This window comes from Condylura cristata, unplaced genomic scaffold (genome assembly GCF_000260355.1).
Source record: "Condylura cristata isolate star-nosed mole 26May11 unplaced genomic scaffold, ConCri1.0 scaffold00024, whole genome shotgun sequence".
Classification (NCBI taxonomy): domain Eukaryota; kingdom Metazoa; phylum Chordata; class Mammalia; order Eulipotyphla; family Talpidae; genus Condylura; species Condylura cristata.
This window is the reverse complement of record NW_004567125.1, coordinates 27930381-27951202: the sequence shown is the minus strand read 5'-3', so window position 1 is coordinate 27951202 and position 20822 is coordinate 27930381. Positions and strand designations below refer to the sequence as shown.

The window sequence follows — 20822 nt, the reverse complement described above, 5'->3', positions numbered from 1 at the left end:
CAATTTGTCTCTGGTGAATCCTCTCAACTCCTCCCCCCCACTCACACACCTCTGGCAAGTACCCCAATTCTTGTATGCATAAATCAGTAAGTCTAAAAATGCCTTTGATAATTTCAGAGAAGACAATCAAAATAGAGCTTCAATTATTTCCTTTTATCTACCTTCCCTTTGAAATTTATCAAAACACTGACATACATTACTGGACTCCACATACATTCATTTTAAAGTGTAGAATCAAATTGACCCACAAAGACATAATTACAATTCATGTATATTACATGCTTAAGAAGTCCCATCTCTCTTTTTTAAGTTCATATTTAAGAAAGAAATAGGCTATCATTTACAATGATTTTATCATTTTAATAGTACCACCACCACCATCATCATTTTTTATAAGAGAAAACTAAAGAGGCAATATATTTGATACGTGTGTGTGTGTGTGTGTGTGTAATATAGTTATTTCCCGAGAGTTAGGAAATAATAGAACTCCCCTAGAATTTTCAATCCCATGGTTAATAGGACACTATTGTGATTGATCTGAGCTAAATCAGGTCAGTACAATCTGAGAAAACATCTGATATTTACATATCCAAAACCTAGAATAAGTATTGCTTAGAGTAAATACTCAATAAGTATGTGCTGAACAAATGAATAACTACACTATGGTACATTGAGGGACTAACGTACATTAATTAGAGTCTTAAAGTAGTCAAAGAATCTTAGACTTTTTTTTGAGTTGGTAAGCTGCTTACATTGAAAATCACTATTTAAAGCTAATAAATTCTTCTCACATCCATTTCTATAGAAAGCAATCCTGAACATATATTTGTTTACTGTTGAATCAATAGTCCTAACTGACTATGGACAACTAGCAAAATATAGATGCAAAATCAATAATATCATTTGAGGAAAAAGAAGTTTTGTTTATAAATGGCAGATTAATTTTTCAGAATAAATGACAGAAAATCAAAGGTCTCAGATTTTAGACACTTTTTTCTACAATGATCCTCTCTACAATGTGGAGGTGAATTGTCAAAGCAACAGAGATGATGGGTTTCATGAGGCCAGTCCTCAGAGTGACCACACTCCTTCACTCAAAACTCACCATGGACATTTAATCTAATGGACTGAGTCACATTCCCAGCAAGATTTGTGGCAACACAAAGATACATCCCACTATCAGAAACTCGAGTCTCAGTGATCTTCATTGAGCCAGAAGGGAGAAACAGGTGTCTAAAAGAAAGAAAACACAGGACAGAATAGTTAAATATCCTCTATGGAGTTGCTCTAAAGTGTGGGACTTCTGCGGGGTAAGCAGCTATGGAAGCCTATGTCTAATGCTATTCTTCAAATTAAGAACTAATACTTATCTTATACACTCTGTACAGCATTCATGCAAATGAAAAATTAATTTCTTTTTACCTTTTAGACCTAACCTAATGATCTGAAATGATCAAATGATTACATACTTCTCTGCTCCACAAACTTGCAGCTATACAAAAACGTGTGTTTCTGCAAACTTTGAATTTATTTTGAACACTTTATTATTTTTAAAATAATGTGTTAAAGGCAAAAGAAGTACACAATAATTATCAAATATATAATGAACATATTCTTTTTATTGAATACTAATATAGCTGGATGAACCAAAACTACATATAAAAATGTTATTACACTAATTGTCTTAAATTAGCCTTATGGAAAAGGCCAGGTAGAGCTATTTAATATCAACATTTGTTAAAAAGGTAGTTAGAGTGAGCAAACAGACAAATGGAAAAATAGTTAAGGACAGATACCACCAGCATCTCCCCCCCCCCCAAAAAAAAGGAAAACACACACACACACAGAGTTGTAAACAGAGGAAAATTATCTTTGTAATGTGCAATATCCAGGTGACATTACAAAAACCAAGGAAAGGATTAGCTAGTCCAAAATAGCATTGGACAACTAGCTTTCCACATGGGTCAGATTAATTATCATGCTATTTAACATGACACTCAAAATAAAAATTTATATAAATTAAAGTTTAAAATGTAAAAAGCAAAATTTTAAATATTTGGAAAAAAATCAGAGGTTATGTTTATGATCTTCATAAAGTAAAAATCTGAGAAATAGATTCATTGCAATAATAAAACTTTTAAAGTTCTGTATAACAGGATAGCACACAGAAACAAACTTAAAAGCCTGGCAGTAGAATGAGAGAACATATTCTCAATACATATAGCATACAAAGGATTGTTATCAAAACAAAAACCTAATTTATACATTTGTTATAAAAAAGACAAGTTTCCAGAAATTGGTGCAGCAGATAAAGAAGCAACTCACCAATAACACAGTCAACAAACAAATAAACATCAGTCACATAACACCATTTCTCACCCATCTAATTGCCAGTTTGTAATAAGTCAATATTACACATTGATAACAATACAGAAGTAGGCTAGGTGCATTTATATTTGATCATCAAAAGGTTAAATGAGTTCTGTTCCTTTAGTGAATAATGAGGCAATGTCTATGAATCTGAAAATAGAAATTCACCCCAACCAGAAATGGCAATTCTAGGTACAGGTCCTAAAGAATTCATGCAGGTACACTGAAAGAAATGTGAAAAGATATGAAGTGAAAACCTTGTTTATAAATGCCTCCTTCCAAAATGAATAGAGGACCTTCCTGGTGGCCTGTAAGTCTCAGCACTATCACCATTATGGCCTGCTTCCCATCCCCCTGAGTTCAATCCCCAGTCAGGGAGGTGACCCACATGGCACAACAGAGCTCTCCTGACTCGCCTGCTACTCTCCTCAGCAGTTTATTTCTGTAAATCTGCCTGTTCTGCTCTCCACTTTATCTCTGGTGAGTCTTCTCACCTCCCCCACCACATCTCTGACCTACACACCAGTTCTTTGCTGGAAAAAAAAAATATTGAAAAAGTATAGAGAAAAATTAAAAGAACATACATTTCTATAAATAGGGAAATGTATAAATAGAATGTGCCATATACTTGTTAAGATAAACAAATATTAAATCTATATGTTCACAATGGATAAATGTTAACAATAAAGCAAGGAAGAGAAAACTAATACGTAATATGTTATAATGGAAAATTGAGAACAGGCACACAAAACAACATTTAAAGTTGTATATACAGAATGCCAAATCTGGGCACTGTTTGTTCTTGGAAAGGGAGGAAAAGATAATCACTGGAGAAGGGGAGAATAAAACTTCATCTTGTCTGTATTATGATGTTTCTTTTATTCAAAATCATTCATAGTAATTTTTTACTGTAACATTAAAATTATGTAAAGTAGTTTCTGTTTATTGTTCTTATCACCAGTGGGAGAGAAACTGCAGCGGCATTAATCTCCAATTTCATAATTATACATCAACACATCTAACAGACACTATCTAGAGAATATAGTTCTTATTCTGCCAGTAAATTCTGGCATGATGTTGAGTCAAAATGATAATTGTTACCATTCCTTGTGAATTAGACATGGACAGTGTGGAATACACATTATCTCCTATAATTTCAGGTAAATTTTATGACTTTTTCTAAACAAAAAATCTGAAGCTCAGAAGGACTTGTTGAAAAAAAATCACAGAGAGTTCCAAGCAAGTTTTAGGTCATGGAGATAATGTTCGACTGAAATCTGCATTGCCACAAAAGGTGTAATCTTAAATACATCTGCTTTCACACCACTTAACCTATCAAATATATTATCATAATGGACCTTTACTTGTGTAAGGGTTTAATCAAGAAGGTTTTTACAAAAGCATCTAATGAAAATATAATCCCAGATCAGAGTGCCTACATATATTATTGCTTTATTGGGATTAATGGAATGCTGCGTGTGATGGAGACTTGATGCAATAAGAATCCACACACAAATTTGCTTCATTGTAGTTACTTCCCTATAGGCTGCACCAGTGGAGTGGGAAAATATGTCAGAATTAGGGTCAGCATTTCGGATACTACACCGTGATTTAGAAAGCTTATATCTTTTCTACAGGGCTGGATGTACAGCCAAATTATTCTACACTTAAATTTTTTTGAGGCTATTTCTAACTGTATTTCACATTTTCTGACCTCTCAATCTGTTTGTTTGTTTGTTTTGGCTAGTACTCTTGACAAGTTTGGTGTTTGGTGATGTTCTTTTCGTTTTTGTAGACTCTTTTTTTTCTTCCTCCATGACTATCTTTTTTAAAACTATTTTTTCGATAGCCATAGCTAACTGAGACCTGCCCTTAATTCCCTGATGATAAAAACAAGGCATTTGTTACCACTGCTATTGTCAAATACATTAAGACAAATGTTTGGACTAACCAGACTGCTTAGGAAAGTCCTAAAGTAAAGTTTACACATATATAAATTGAATCTAAGTACATCAGGAAAAAAATATGAGCAAAACATAAACTTTGCCAGTAATTCAGAAACCAAGATATCTATAAGTGATAAAAGCTCCAATTAACAAAAGCTTCCCTTGTTAAATGTGGACCACACATATTCTAAATAAAACCCACCACTTAGGAAATAAAAAGTGAGACATTTGAAAATTTGAACAGGGACAGAACCATATGACCCAAGAAATGATACTTTCTTGGGCTGCAACTCATCTAAGATTCCTACCTTGGAGAGAATGGAGAGATGAGCTGGGTCTCTTTGGCCCAGGTAATTATGGGTGGTGGTAAGCTCTTGACTTCACAGGGAAGTGTCACCTCTTGCCCTGCAAGGACGGAGATCTCCACAGGCTTGTCCTGAGACAGTCCTCGCTGTTCTCCAAATACTCTGGGCCTTACTAAAGTAAACACACATTTTGGAAGGAAAATAATACACTGAAAGCAAAGTGTACTTTAATTACATGGAAATGTAGAAATACCTAATATCCTTAATATTCTTAAGTAATTTACCAAAAATGTTTATCCTAAAATTTTGGAAAATTATCTAAAACTTTCCATTAATACACTTACTAGGAAAGCTAACAGGAAAATGATGTAGAAGGTTTCTTTCCTGCTCTTCCTTTCAGAAATAATGAAAAGATTGGCTGCAGTGCCCTTTAGAGTCTGCTGTCTGCAAAAGAAAGCCCTCAAGGCAGAGCACTAACCAAGACATAGCTGAGGTTTGGCTTCATTAGGCATTTTAACTAAGTAGTGTTTCTGAAGAGCGTTGGGTGCAATAAGCCTACTCCTTGGAAAAACATCATAAAATGTTTCTAAAAGACTTGAAAAGTAGTCTCCCTTTAAAACAAAACCTAAGCATCGGAGATGCTGGTTGGTCATAAAAATGCACATGTATAAAAATTATAAACTTGAGGGAACAGTTTGCTCATAACACTATTTGGGAGAGAAATGCGAGCTTTGGCACAGACAGAGTCCCAGAAACCCAGTCCTCCAGGGCTCTCACCGTAGACAGTTAACTGCACTTTCCTCTTGGCATAGCCAGCCGCGTTGGTGGCTGTGCAGATATACTCTCCGCTCTCCTCCCCACTGGGGGACACAACATACAGACTCCCATCAGCCCCAGCTGAGAACTTCGCACTGCTGGTGGAAATCAGTTCTCCTTTCTGCAGAAGACAGCAAAGACCAACGTATTCATGAGGGAAGCTGGTGGGACAATGTGACCCCTCACAACAAAGCTATGTAAATAACTGACAGATTAATCAAATGTGTGAAAAAAAGATTATAAAGGAGTAACTGAACGTCTGGAAGAGAGAGGGAAAAGTATATTTCCAAAGAGAAACACGTAGATTGAAAAAGTGCTAATATGAAGGCAGTTATTGATAAGAAAACTTAGACAAAGCTGAAGTGCTATTGTCTCATACCAAACCCAGTCCCCTTCATTACAGAGTTATTGAAAAATGGAGCAGTGGGTGAGCCGGTGCTTACAGGCAGAGGCAGGTGCTGTACTGGCTACTATTTGACTGGCCACACAAACATTATGAGGAGAGACCACCACTACTCCATTTTACAGAAGAAAATGTGAAAATCTGGAGGTGGGGGTTGAAGCAACTAGTCTAAGGTCAAAGAGTCAGTGGAGGAGAACAAGAACCCAGCAGTCAGACCCTGAACCCCAAACTCTTTTTTAAAGATTTATTGATTTATGCATATAGAACTAGGGGAGAGGACAGAGGTGAGGGGAGGTGAGAGGATCCACCAGACAGCGTGAAGAGCAACAGGCAGATTGAGTAGGTACAATGCTGAGGGGAGCAGCGAGCAAGACAGGAGAAGTCTGCTGTGCCATGTGAGTCACCTCCGGGGCTGGGATCAAACTCACACGGAAGTGGCTGTGGTTGGCATTCAATGCTGCGCTTTAACCCACTGTGCCACCAGGGTAGCCCTGAACGCCAAACTCTTAACCTCTGTGGCACCCCAGTCGGCATGTAAAGATTTCTTTTTCATATTTCCCTAAACTGCATTAAGCTTCTACTCCACAAAAGACACTGCCAGTTTTGGATCACCTTTATCATGTACTTTGTTGTCCAAAATGCAGAAATCTTGGTCTTTTAATTTCATTTACAGATGTCAACTTACTAACTTCATCATATAGGGAGACCTCATTTTACTGAGATTTTTACAAAATTGAAGGTTTGTGATCTCCTGGTGCTGAGGAAGTGCATTGGAGCCTCTTTTCCAACAGTATGGTGAGTGTATGTCACATTATGTAATTCTCACAATATTTAAAAATTTTTTCATTATTATATATTATGGTGATCACTGATCAGTTATCTTTGTGTTACTATTATAATTGTTTTGGGATGCCTCAAGCCGTACCCACATAAGATGGCCAATTTTATCCATCAATGTTATGTGTTCTAACAATTCCCCTGACTGGCTGCTGCCCCATCTTTCTCCCTCTCCTCAGATGGCCCTCTTTCCATAACCCTGAAATGGCTTCTAAGTATTTAAGTGAAAAGAAAAGTCACATGTGACTCTGTAATATGTTTGATGAGAAAGTCATTTCAAAGGATCAAAGAGGGTGAAAGCTAGGCCTTCTGTGCCAAAGATTTAGCCAGGTTATGAATGCAAAGGAAACAATCATGAGGGAAGTTAAAAAGTGCTGATCCAGAGAAAACATTAAGATAAGAAAGCAAAACAGCATTATTTCTGATATAGAGAAAAATTTAATGGCAGGGATAGCCAATCAGTCGCAACTTTCTCTTAATTCAATGCAGAATCCAGAACAAGTCTCTACTAGTGCTCTTTGATTCTATGAAATTTGAGTGAAGCGAAGAAGCTGCAGAAGAAAAGTTTGAACTTAGCAGTGTTTGCCTTATGAGTTTAAGGAAAGGTGCTATTCCTGACATAAAAGTGCAAGGTAAAATAGCAAGTGTTGAGGTAGAAGTTATAATAACTTATCTAGAAGATCCAGCTAAGATTATTGATGGTGGAGGTTATATGCTACAGTAAACTTTCAGTGTAGATGAAACAGCCTTACAGTGTAAGGAAATGCTGTCTAGGTAGCAGAAGTCAATTATTGGTTTCAAAACTTCAAAGGGCAGAGTGACTTTTTGTTGAGGCCAGCTAGTGACTGAAATTGAAGCCAATGTTTATGTATCATTCTGAAAACCTCAGGCCCCTTTAGAATGATGTTAGATCTACTCTATCTGAAGTCTATAAATGAAACACAAAGTGTGAAGTGTGGGCATTAGCATTTCTAATATATTATATATTAGGATATAAACAACATGGCCTATATTACTGAGTATTTTAAGCCTGTTGTTGAGATCCAGTATTTGAAAGGAAATATTCCTTTCAAAGTATTATTGCTAATAGACAATTTACTTGGTCAATCAAGAGCTTTGATGAAGTTGTTCAAGGAGACTGATGCTGTTTTCATGCTTGCTAACAACATACATTTCATAGCTATGGATCAAAGAATCATTTTGAATTTCAAGACTTATTACTTCAGAGGTGCATGCTGAAGGCCATAATTACCAAAAACAGTGATTCCTCTGATAGATCTGGGCAAAGTTGCTCAAAAACCTGGAAAATATTTACCATTCTAAATACCAATAATAAAATTCCTGAGTCATGGAAAGTAGTAAAGATATCAAAGATTGAGAGATGTTTATTTTAACCCTCATAGATGATCGAGGAGTTCAAGACTTTGATGGAAGAAGAAATTGTAGATGTGGTAGAAACAGAAAGAGAAATAGAATTAAAGTAGAGCCTAAAGATGTAACCAAACTGTTAGAATCTTACAGTAAAACTTTAATGGAGGAGGAGCTACTTCTGATGAATCGGCCAACAAAATAGATTTTTTGATATGGAATTTACTTCAGGAGAAGAATGTGTGAACATTGTTGAAATGACAACAAAAGATTTAGAATACTGCATAAACTTGGTTGAAAAATCAATGGCAGGGTTTGAGAAGACAGACACCAATTTAGAAAGAAGTTCTACTATGTGTAAAATGCTACCAAAAACAGTACATTCTACAGAGAAATCTTGTGAAAAGAAAAATCCATCAAAGTGGCAAACTTCACTGTTGTCTAATTTTACGATATTGCTGGGGCCCTCCCTTATGGCACAATGGATTAAAACACAGCACTGGGAAGCTAGCCACAGCTGCTTCAACACAACTTGGATTCCTAACCAGGGAGGTGACCCACATGTCACAGCAGACCCTCTCCTGCCTTGCCCGCTGCTCCCCATCAACAGAGTACTTCAACGATCTGCCTGTTCTGCTCCCACGCTGTCTCTGGTGAATCCTCTCACCACCCCTGCTCCCCACTCTGTTTCTGGTGAGTCCTCTCAATACCCCTGTACCTCTGGCGTATACTCCGGTTCTGTATGCATAAATAAATAAATCTTTAAAAAAAAAAAAAGAAATTACCACAGACACCCCAACCATATGCAATCACCACCCTGATCTGAAATCTTCAGATAATTTTAGATGAATAAAGTATGTTCAATTAAGTTATGTAACTTGTTTTCTCAGACATAATAGTATTGCTCACTCAAAAGGCTACAGTATAATCTAAACATAACTTTTATACGCATTGAAAAACAACAAAAAAATTCATGTGTCTTACTTTACTGAAATAATTGCTTTATTATGGTGGTTTGGAACTGAAAAGATACATTACATGAAAGATTTTCAGATAGTATGACAAAATATTTTGGTTGTAGCACTAATATTACAAATGTCATATTTCATTATTATTACATAATTTTATATTATTTTTATCTGCCAGATTTAAATTAATTTACAGAAAATATGCTATCTTTATGGCTTTTCAAAGATGGAAAGGACTTCCTCAGGAAATGTTTTTTTTCCTCACTGCAATACAAGTAAAAGTTTACAACTTCATGATAAGGATGTAAAAGAGAATAAATGAGTTTGCATGTGTGTCATTTTTGGTTTCCCAGAAGAGTAGATCTAGACAAAGATGTGTGAACAGGAAATTTATTCAGGATGGAGCCCCCAGAGCCTTGAGCAGGAGGGGAGAGAAAGAAAGAAGCTAATAAAGGGCTCCCCTGCTCTGCTGCCTTTGTGGCTGGGCTGATGAGTTTAAATGCGAAGACCTTCCAGCTATGCAGAATGATTTTTCTGAAGAAGGAAAAGCAGGGCATTTTTATAGCACACCTACTCCTCCCCACAAGACTTAAGGCCTCTGAAGTTCTTGACTCCCTTCGTGAGGCCTGAGTGGTCTTCTGATCTTTTGAGAAAACTGGGGCCCTCCCTAGTGGCGCTACCAGTAAGGATGCAGCAGCCGCGGCAGCTTCTGTGCAAGTTGATCGCCACCCTAGAGGTGATCCACATGGTGCAGCAGATCTCTCCTGACCTGCCCTCTGCTCCCCTCAGCAGTATACCTCATCAATCTGCCTGTTCTGCTCCCCACTCTGTCTCTGCTGAATCCTTTCACCACTCATGCACCTCTGGCCTACATCCCAGTTCTGTATGCATAAATAAATAAATCTTAAAAAAAAAAAAAGACTTTGAGAAAACTGATTAGAGCAGGGAGAAACATGCATGAAGTGTGACCTGGCAGAAGGTACAAGCTGTCTCTACCCCTACCCCATGGAGCTCTGCCCCCTCCCCATGCAGCTCCAAAATCAGAAGGGAAGAGCTCAGTGGTGAATCTGCTAGCGAATGGAAGAGGATTTGAGAAGGACTTGACACACAGAGTATGCTATCACATATACACTGATGAGTTGTTCACACTGTTCAAGAATCACATAGGAATAGCAGTTAAGCTGCCCATTAAGATTCCTTCTAACTAATACAGCTGCATGTTGATTTCCTTTCTATAAAGTTCTGTGGTATAGTCACAAATACCATTATGATAAAAAATATTCAACTATTGTAATTGCTGTTGGTATAATATGTGACATTAACAGAGATCACCAGTTGTGTGACTTACCTTGGACCAGACGATATTTGGTTTGGGAATTCCACTTGCTTTGCATGGTAGAGTTATTGGAACACCTTCAACTGTACTGAGTATCTGCTGCCCATGCTGGATGGTTGGCAGAACTGAAAAAAGAAACAGGAACCAGAATCTTAGCAACTTCCCTTCCATATTAACCTCTACTTTATTTAAAGTTGAACATATTAAATATATACTAAATAAAAAACCTAACAAAGATTCAGGGAAATTATGTTTTGATCTGAAGTAGTAAATAAAACTTGAATTCAAGTAGTAAATTATGTCCAGTAACTTCCCTAGTAAAATAAAAAGGGACTGAATAAACTGTTTTTTTCCCCCCCTGGAAATCTAAGATAAGATTATCTGCTAAAATTTACATATCTTACACTTCTCTTTCATCATTGTATATTGTCTATTATAGCATCTGTGAGCTGGTAAACCCACTAGCGGAATGGTTTGGTTAACCACCACACATTAAATATCTGTGTAAATAAAGTACACCTAAGAATCACTTAATGAGCCTTTAAGTATAATGTAGAAAAAACTACTTTATTATTTTTAATTTTTTTAATATATTCATTACACCATCTTTCATTTTTGCACAATATATGATTTACCCATGAATTGCCACCACCAATTCACACATGCATCATCACTGTAGTCTCTGTGCTCTTCCCACTCTAGTCCTGATCCATCTCTCTCCTCCTCCCCTAAGAATGTCTCTGATCTATAGCTGCCTGATACTTTTTGATTACTATGATAAATATCAAAGAATTTGTTTTCTTAAAGGAAATTCAATAGTAAAACTTGAAAGGCCTTAGAATTGCAGAAATATAGAATTCTAAGTCAATATTTTCATTAAGAAGAATAACATACCTTTTGACTTTAGAAAGCAACTAAAGAATTAACATTATGAGTAGAAGTGAAAGGAAAAGGAAGACTGTTAATCAATCCATTCTGTAGATAACTCCAGTAATTATAACCAACTCACATACAAAAACCCTAACAACACTCAGGGCTCTCAAAATAGTAATCTGAAATATAGAAGTTCCCATAGAAGTGAACCCTTAACATCATAGAATGAGCACAATACAAGCCAATATAGACCAGATAATTCCCTTCCTTCTCCTGGGAAGACAAGAATGGGACAGCTCCCTTCAAGTCAAGCATTCACTGTCTCTTGCCTCTCTGTCAAATGTCTTCAGAATTACGAGAACTATCCTGGAGTAGAAGTTTGGCAGAACAAGATACCAGAGACATCAATGTAAAAACCATCTTGGAAAGCTTTGATTAGGTTTGCCACATACTCACATTTTCCTATACTTGGTATTACTCTAGATAATTTCTTCATAAAGAATTGGCATCACATTTCCATCTCTAAAAAAAGAACATCAGGCTTCTTTCTAAAGTAAGAAATTTAATTTCTATAATCATCATGGAATAATCAACTTTCAACTATGATGTCATTTTGTGGGCAACATAGAATAAGCTATTTTCTTCAATGTATATTGAATTTGACAGTTATAAACGAAAGTGGCATATTTAAGCAACAGTTTTGAAATATGATGACACTTGGGTATGGAAGAGCTGTTTCTTTCCAGATTGCCAATCTCTGTAAATCAATATGACAATGAAAATGGTTTGTCATTTTACTCTGCATTTATATTTGTATTCATCAATTTAATCTTCTAAGAATTGGGTGAGAGTCTTTTCTGAGTATTTTTAAAAGTAAAGAGACAGAGAGATGAAAGTTTGGCAGTGCTAACAACATAAATACAGAGGTGTAGAGAGGCTGTGATGCTAAGTTAATCTAACCCAAAGACAAAACTGCATGATTGCTGGCTTAGTTAATATTAAGTGATTGGGATGAATATCTTTAGATTTATTGACTAAATTGCCTACACATTTTGGACTAAGATGGATTAAATGATGTTGTGAAATGACATATTATCTTTAAATTATTAAATTTTATTGCATTATGATGAACCACACCACTGATTTGTCTGTCTTCTCACTCTGACTTGGTAGACACCACAACTCATTCAGTCACCCATTCACCTGTGACTTGAATATACAGAAACATTATTTAGATGAGATTGGGAGACTGGAAGAAAGTTCTCACACATGTGCAATCACCAAACATCACAGAATCTAAGTATAAGAGACATGCATCAGAAGAAACAGACAATGTCTCCCTGGCCAGCAACTGCTCGGCCGATAAAAAAATGTTCATCCTAAAGGCAAAAAAAGAAGTGTCCTTTACTCTGAGAAAGTATGCTCATATTCAACAATGAGACTGCACTTTCCAAAATGTGGTGTTATTTCTGAAAAAAAAAAAAAAGCATACTGCTATTGAAATAATTGATTGCATATTTTTGAGGTCAACACACCCAAAATTTCCTCCAAATTCTTCTCAACACAATATTTTAGACAGTTACTAGAATCCAAACGGAGGTGATATGAAGTTATGTTTAAACTAAATTCTTAAGCCAGTCCATAATTGTTCTCTCAGAAATCTAGAGTTATCTTTAAACACACACATACACACATACACACACACAGACTATATTCAATTTGGCATTGCACATTTAGTCCTTTAGGCTATAACTAATTTAATGTTACTTTTGCATTCTTCAACATAGTATTTCTTCAAGAATATTTATGTGGATTTGGTATAAGGTTGAAAGAGATAGAAGGCTATTTACAAAGAAAGCTGACATTTGCTGAAACATATTCTGGATGTTTACCAATATTACATCAATAAAATATACCAAAGAAAAAGTTAAATGTTTAACTCAGAAAAAATAATATGATTCAAAAATAAGGTAACTGCCTTAATAGTCTAAAAACACTTTATAGCTTCAAAGAAAGAAAGTCAAATATCAATTCATTGTGCTCTTTTGTCCCAACTGTTGCCCAAATCTTTGGAGTCTCCATACCAGTTTTATCTACAAACAATTTGGCTGTCCATGCCAAGTTGCTAAATATACTCAAGTCCTGAAGCTTTGATAAAAGAGATTTTCAAAATAAAAATAAGGAAATAAAGTAAAAAGATGATCTCTTCAAAAGAATATGGCCTGAATCCATTGAAATTTTCAACAGAGCAAGTAGGAAACTACTGGAATGTCCAATTCATGTCCTTAAAAAAAAGACTGAATTAACTACTAAAAATAAATGTTCTGTGCTACTTTCTTCCTGAGGCATTCACCCCTGTATACAGAGCTATTTTTAATATTACACTTAAAAGATAAGATCGATGTTGTAAGGTTCTTTTCTTTTTAAGCAAATATAACAACAACAAAACCAGTTAAGACAATTTCTTAAATTATGAAGTTGTCATTTAATGAGACATAAAGTGTTTGGTAACTGTTAAGCTGCTAGTCACAAATAGAAAAAGACTGCTTCTGGGTTTTCTTATTTGTGACCTTTAAGTTATTTAACTAATATAAGAAGTTTGTTTGAAGCAAATGGGGTGACCTTTAGAAAAGTTTAGGTCATTTCTAGCTAACACACAAAGGGGTCATTAGTAAGACATGCTTGTTTCACAATCCAAAAAGAAAAGGCAATTTGGATAATATAATAAGTTCAGATTCCCGAAATGAAAATGTATTTTTAAACATAATTCTTTGAGAACTGACTTCACTTTTATCAATTAAGGGATTACATACAAAAAGTCCTTGACAAGCTGGAAACTCACAGTAATGTCTTCTTGTATACACTAGAAAGGGAAATCTGCAAAGAACCTTACCACTGTAAACAGTGTTCAAGAAATAAGGATTTTATTAGGAATAACAACTAGGGAGAATATTTTAACCAGGGAAATGGAATTTTAGATTTAAAGATAGGAACCCAAGCTGCTTTGGCAAGAATTACAATCAAGTGTCTCTTACCATGCACATCGACAGTGGTAGTTTTGTTATTGGTTCCAGCAACGTTACTAGCCAGGCAAGTATATTCGCCTCCATCCTGAAGGCGAACTCTTTCAATATGGAGGCTCCCATCACTGCGCACAGTGATGTAAGGATTTTGGACCAACTTAAAGAGAAAAAGTCATTTTTAATTAAAAATGCAATGTCACCTAAGCCAAAACTGGATCTACTTCATTTCCAACTGGGTTTTAAGCTTCTTAGAAAGTAGAAAATTATTTTAACATCCTTCAGTGAAAAATGATGAGCCTACATTTTTACCAAGCACAGTATCAATTATATGTAATTGTGATATAATTCCCAAACTTTTACCTACTAACTTTTGTCAGAGTATATACATGCTAGAAAAGAAAAAAAAAATCAGTCAGTTCATCAGTCAGGACTCAAATTTCACTTTGAGTAAAATTTTGCACAGTAATTTTCACTTTGGGCTTAAGTAAGGCTTTTTTCCAATGACCACTAGCAAGTCACTTGAGGTATTTTTTTTGGCACCTAAGTACTCATTCAAGTCAAGAGAAAGTGACAATTTCAACACCCACCCTTGTCAGTGTCAGATACAAATATTAGAAGACAATGTAGGCTAGAGGAAGTGTGTCAGAGAAGGCTAGGAATAATTTAAGATTACAAGAATGATTTTTAAGATGATCACATCTAAATCTGTGCCATTTATGCACTCGGCTCATGAACAGGATACACAGTGTTCAAACAGCATCATGTTGTGTTGTAAAGGCATTTACTATGGAAAGAGGTGTACAATTTTTCTCAGGCTGTGACACAAATTTATACAACTTTATACATTACAACTTTATATATTATTCATGGAAACAATTCACTCCTACTTGGTATTTCAAGAAGATAGTCTAACTATTCTGGAAAATGGAAGAAAAAAATGCTATGAAAACTGACTGCCATAAGTAATAACATGCTTACAGAAAATCTTCATGGAATTGTAAACAATTTTCACTTTCTTTCATAATTAAGAATTAAACACTGATAAAATACAAGACAGTGACATATATTTAAATAATTCATAAAACATTTAGTACTTGAAATAATAAAGGTTAATGTATAAAATGGAAGCCTTTTATGTAAATGTTAACATTTCATTATGCCATGCAATGTATATAAAATTTTTAAATGTTATGTAAAGAACACTTGTTTTAACTTTTATGTCTTCTCAGAAGAGTTTCTGACATGGAACTTAATAAAAATGACACCACTGACTATATCTCCATTTCATTAATTCCTAAATAATATGAACTGTTAATAATGGTACTCTTACAAAACACATTCATTAAATTGATATTTCATGACTTAAATAGCAAAGACATGGATTTATAATGTTCTTACCATTGCTGAATTCTTCATCCACCGACGTTCTGGAATGGGATTTCCAGCCAACAGAGCACAGGGCAAAGTCAGCTGCTGTCCTTCAATGACACTGGCCACTGATGGGCTGATTCCAATAAGCGGGGCCACTGAGTCAAAGAAAGCGCACATTCAATGCTATTTCACCCAAAAGAAGTACAGACTATTTCATAGGCCTCTCTAGTGATGCTGTAAGAATTGACTTTTCATGAACAAATATTTAAAAATATAAGTAGGCATAAATTTGAAGGTGGAGTTAAAGCACTGGGAGAATTAAGAAAATAAGTAACAGCACACATGTAGAGAAATTTACAAAAAAAGAGTAAGTTATGACATGGAAAACAAGAAATGACAAGCTAAGAAACTCGCAACATTTTTAGTACACAAATGACGAGTGACTAAGATATAAAAGTGAAACTAGAATGATTTTCAGGAATTATTAATATGAAAACAGAATAATACTTATTGACTATATGAAAATCAGAAAATATGAAATCAGTGAGGAAGCTGCTTTGATATAATGGCTCAAGGAAATAAAATTAGCTGGGCTGCCTTAAATGGGATGACAAAGAAAAATTTGTAAATATCTTGTTTTCTAGAAATCAGTAAGTAAATTTAACATAAATCAAAACAAAATCCCTAAGACACTACTTGGAAAATTTAAGGTATATATAAATGAAAAAAGAAAATTATAAAGAAAAAAATTATGTAAGTATATTAATGAAAAACATACACTGTCAGATTTAAAAATCACATTAAATATTGTAGTAATTTAAGCAATTTTAGTAGTCCTAGTGCATAAATAGACATAGATGTAAGACCCAGCAAGAGGAATAGCCATATATAAAAACTCAGCATGGGAAACAATGCCCATAAGTCTAATAAGTGGGAAAAGAATACTTAAGAAAGATAATGAAATGAATGTGCCAGCACTTGGTAATAAATATGGTATCCTTATTTTATATTATATACAAAATCATTCTAAATGGACTAAACTGATAACTGTAAAAAAGGTAACCAGAAAAGAAATTCACCATCTTAGTATTCATTTAGATTTAGATCAATTCATTCTAATTAAGGTAGATGATCCCCAGTTCTAACACCCTATGACATGGAGTGGAAATAGAAAGGTAGTCCAGTGATCTGACATCTCTTTTGTTTTTAAGTGATATTAGCAGCAGATGATACAGTTAAAAAAAAAAAAAAGCCTGACGATTTTGATGTGTATAGTGTTTAAACACATAATTGATCTTACCAAGTCCTGTCACTGTTACCGTTGTCTGGGACTGGATTTTTCCAAACTGGTTTTCAGCTTCACAAATATAGGTTCCTTTATCACTTGCCCATAAGTCTAAAAAGAAGAGATCATTTACTTATTCAACACCATCTATGGAGCATTAACTATGTTCCAGTTAGTGCTGGGATCTGTGGATGGAGAGAATAGTATTGTCTTCTGGTAGTTCCCATTCTAAGGGAGAAGACAGACATAAAACAATCACACTGCAGCTTAATAAAGGCTGTAATAATATATTTAAAACAATGAACTATAGAAGCACAGACACAGGAGTGATTGACCATGTATAGGGAAGTTAGGGAAGATTCAAATAGAAGTAATATTTGAACTGTATCCAAAACAGCAGGTAAACTGAAGACTATAAAAGCACAAATTCACAGAGAACTATATACCCGCCCATGTTCACTGTAGCATTATATAGAGTCAGGTTGGAAACAACTTAGAAACCCATTAACAGGCAAGTGGATAAGGAAGAGGTGATATACATACACAATGACTATTACTCAGCTATACAAAAATAAATCCTGCCATTTGCAGCAACATGGACATATGTAGATGTTATTAAGCTTAGTAAAATAAGTCACATGCAGAAAGTTAAACATTGTATGATTTCATTCAGATGTGGTGTGTAAAGAATCAAAACAAAACAAAAATAAGTATTTAACTGTAACACCAAATTACTAGGTATCAGAAAAGAACAAGAAGCAGAATGGGTAAACTGGGCAAATAGAGAATCTATATGGCAAATGATGGAACTTTATTTTTAGTGGCAAAAATTATAATGAATTTACAGGTGCTGATTTATAATGATACACATCTGAATCTTATGTAATATTATTTCATGTTTCAATGTTATATCAATTAAAATACAGCAGGTAGAACAACTATTTGGGGGGAAAAGTGCCCCGAGGTTGCTGCACCAACCTCAGGGCACTTTGGATATTTACAGGGGAGATTTTTAGTTGACCCAGTGATTTGAGAGTTTGTTAAAATTTACATGGAGCACATCACAAAATAAACAATTATCCAAATCCAGCAAGACTTTTGAAAGTACCACTGGAAATTCATGGAGTTGATGATTCTCTTTAATCACATGAGCCTACAAAATAATTCTGCAAGTGGAAAAAAATAAATAACTTCAACAAGAATTGCCACTGTTTTAGAATGAATCATCAGCCCCACATTCCTGCTTTGGTCTATATTTGAGTCATCAAATCCAAAGGGATGCTATAAAAATGTGTATGTATAGTTCATGAAGTCAGAACTGAGCTGTTCATAGTATTTTAATATAAATTTCTTTCTTTTATCTTCATAGTGCTCCATTTTTTATATTAAAGGAATTTTCATTATGTAGGTAGATTTAATATATAAAATTTGTTCAAGATAATAATAAAAACATTACAAAATAGTTTTCATTAAAGAGGGTGCTAGGGGAGAAAGATGAGGACTTTGGGGGTACAGGTTGTGTGTATGGAGTTAGAAAACCAAAAATGAGAGCCCTCACTGGTGGCGCAATGGGTTAATGTACAACACTGTGAATTTATGCTCAGCCAGGCAGCTCGAGTTTAATTAATGGCCAGAAAGGTGACCCCACATGACTCGGAAGCCCTCTCCTGACCCACTCCTGCTCCCCTCAGCAATGTATTTCACTCAATCTGCCTGTTTTGCTCATCATTCTGTCTCTGGTGAATCCTCTCACCCCCTACAATTCTGGCCTGTACCCCAGTTCTTTTATCTTGTATGCATAAATCAATCTTTAAAAAAAAAAAAAAGAAAACCAAAAATGATAAGACAAACCAGTACCTTATAAAGACTGTGGTTTCATCTTGTGAGCAAAAGGGGAAGCAAGATAAGTTGTTAAAAAGGGAAATGGTGATCATTTTTACAACTATCTAAAGATAAGCATGGCTTAATCTGTTGACAGATCATAATTTTAGCAAAGTAAATGTAGCTTCCCGTTATGAATAGCTTCACAGGATTTCAGATAAACAACAGTGACAACATTTTTTACTCCTCTACTAATCACAGGCATTCAATTATGAAAATTGCGCTAGCAAACTCTATCAGTGTCCTCTCTGAACAACAGCAAACATTCATTTGCAAAGGTAAATTCAGCAAATCACTTGGTCAGTAAGTCATTCACTACTTCTAACCAAGATGTTTTCCATATAAACAATCAATCCTGTCCTAATTTTACAGAAAATCAAACTGCCACTCAAACTAAGTTTCTAATCATTAGTATCCTTTCAGATGATTTAATAGATTAAGCATCCATTGGCCAATGCATCCCCCTTTTTTCTTTTTCCTTTTCTTTTATCTTATCTAATCGGTTTGTTTTCAAGTCTTAAGTATTCCCTCTGGAAACTTATCACCTAACCTCTTCACATTTTGTTTTCTATTATTTCTACCCTTACCCTGCAGGAGTTATTCTGATCCTGTCTGTGAAGTTCGGGGCTCTATATTCTCCTCCATACCAAGTGTTCTTCTTCACTTGCACAATCTAACCCAATCTAATATAAGTACCTCCAATAAGTAACCTTGAAAGATATTACTCAATTTACTGTAAAAGTCTAAGGTGGCACCTCAGATTTGAGTTCTGCCTTCAGCACAGAGCCTAGCAATGAACAGAATACATCAGCACTTGTAATTATACCACTTAGCTTTTTTACTCAGAAGTTTAGGTGACATATGTACACAATATTGCTAATAAACATATACATCACTTATTGGAAGTTTTCTATAAAATACCTAAAACAGTCAATTACTTCTTAAAAACCAACTAATGATCTAAATGTCTTTATTCATCTGAGGTCACTATACAAATATTTTTGAAAAGATGCAAAATACAAATATCTGAATGCTTAATGGTTTATAGGTAAGATTTTCTGATGATAGAGTATTTGAATTTTTCTTTAACTATTTGATCCAGGCAGGTAGTGTTTAATCAAGGAGCCTTCAAGGAATATATTGTCCCTATACATATAGTTATGTATTGCTAGCCAAAAATAATGAAAGTTTTACCACTGGTAATATAATACTTTCTACAACGTTGGTACAAAGTTCAGTAAAATGGGATTACCTATCCATCTACAGCTAGCCCACTAATTCTATTTGTAATAAGAAACAGTACAAGGTGAATAAAACACATTGGTTTATAAGCCTTTATGATATATTAATGACATACATTTGAATAAAATATCCATATATGCAAATTCCCATATATAAGAGTTAAATACTATTTTAAAGTGACATGTAATAAACACAAAATGTCTTGACAAGATTAATTCACTATTGTAGATACAGCAATACCCATATCACACACATCTCTATAAAATACATTTCTTTTAACTTACTTGAAATAAAAAGTGCTCCTGTTCTTAGTTGACTGATGGAACTCAATGAAAAGGGTCTTGAGAAGATTGGCATGTTGTCTAACCTTCGCCATTTAATCTTTGGTTCTGGATAACCCTGGACATAGCAAGGTAATGTCACATTTGAGCCAATTTCCATAGATACATCAACAGGTTCTTGTATGAAAACTGGAGGTGCTGGAAGATATTATAAGTAAAAAAAAAAAAAGTAGACAGGAACATTAAATACACATTTAATAAATTTTCAAAAGATTAAATTTAATCAAGTCATTATTTACAAAAAATTATAAATTTGGGCCCTCCGTGGTGACGCAGCAGGCTAAAGCACAGCACAAAGAAGCTTAAACCACTTCCGCATGAGTTCACTTCCCGCCTCCCCTGGAGGAGATCCACACGGCTCGGCAGACGTCTCCTGACCCGCCCACTGCTCCCCTCAGCAGTGTACTTCGTCGATCTGCCTGTTCTGTACCCCACTCTGTCTCTGGTGAATCCTCTC

The 20822-nt window shown here is 35.0% G+C and overlaps 1 protein-coding gene across 1 annotated transcript in view; it reads right to left on the bottom strand.

Annotated features, from left to right (window-relative positions):
* HMCN1 (hemicentin 1) overlaps nucleotides 1-20822 on the bottom strand; it is a 442964-nt gene that overhangs the window by 210664 nt on the left and 211478 nt on the right. Inside the window, exons 16-23 of the mRNA XM_004688154.2 lie at nucleotides 20309-20503; nucleotides 16917-17012; nucleotides 15644-15771; nucleotides 14258-14402; nucleotides 10362-10474; nucleotides 5399-5558; nucleotides 4625-4793; nucleotides 1106-1233 (exon numbers count right to left, since the gene is read on the bottom strand). Coding sequence (XP_004688211.1) covers nucleotides 1106-1233; nucleotides 4625-4793; nucleotides 5399-5558; nucleotides 10362-10474; nucleotides 14258-14402; nucleotides 15644-15771; nucleotides 16917-17012; nucleotides 20309-20503 — 1134 coding nt within the window. The remainder of the gene's footprint in view (nucleotides 1-1105; nucleotides 1234-4624; nucleotides 4794-5398; nucleotides 5559-10361; nucleotides 10475-14257; nucleotides 14403-15643; nucleotides 15772-16916; nucleotides 17013-20308; nucleotides 20504-20822) is intronic.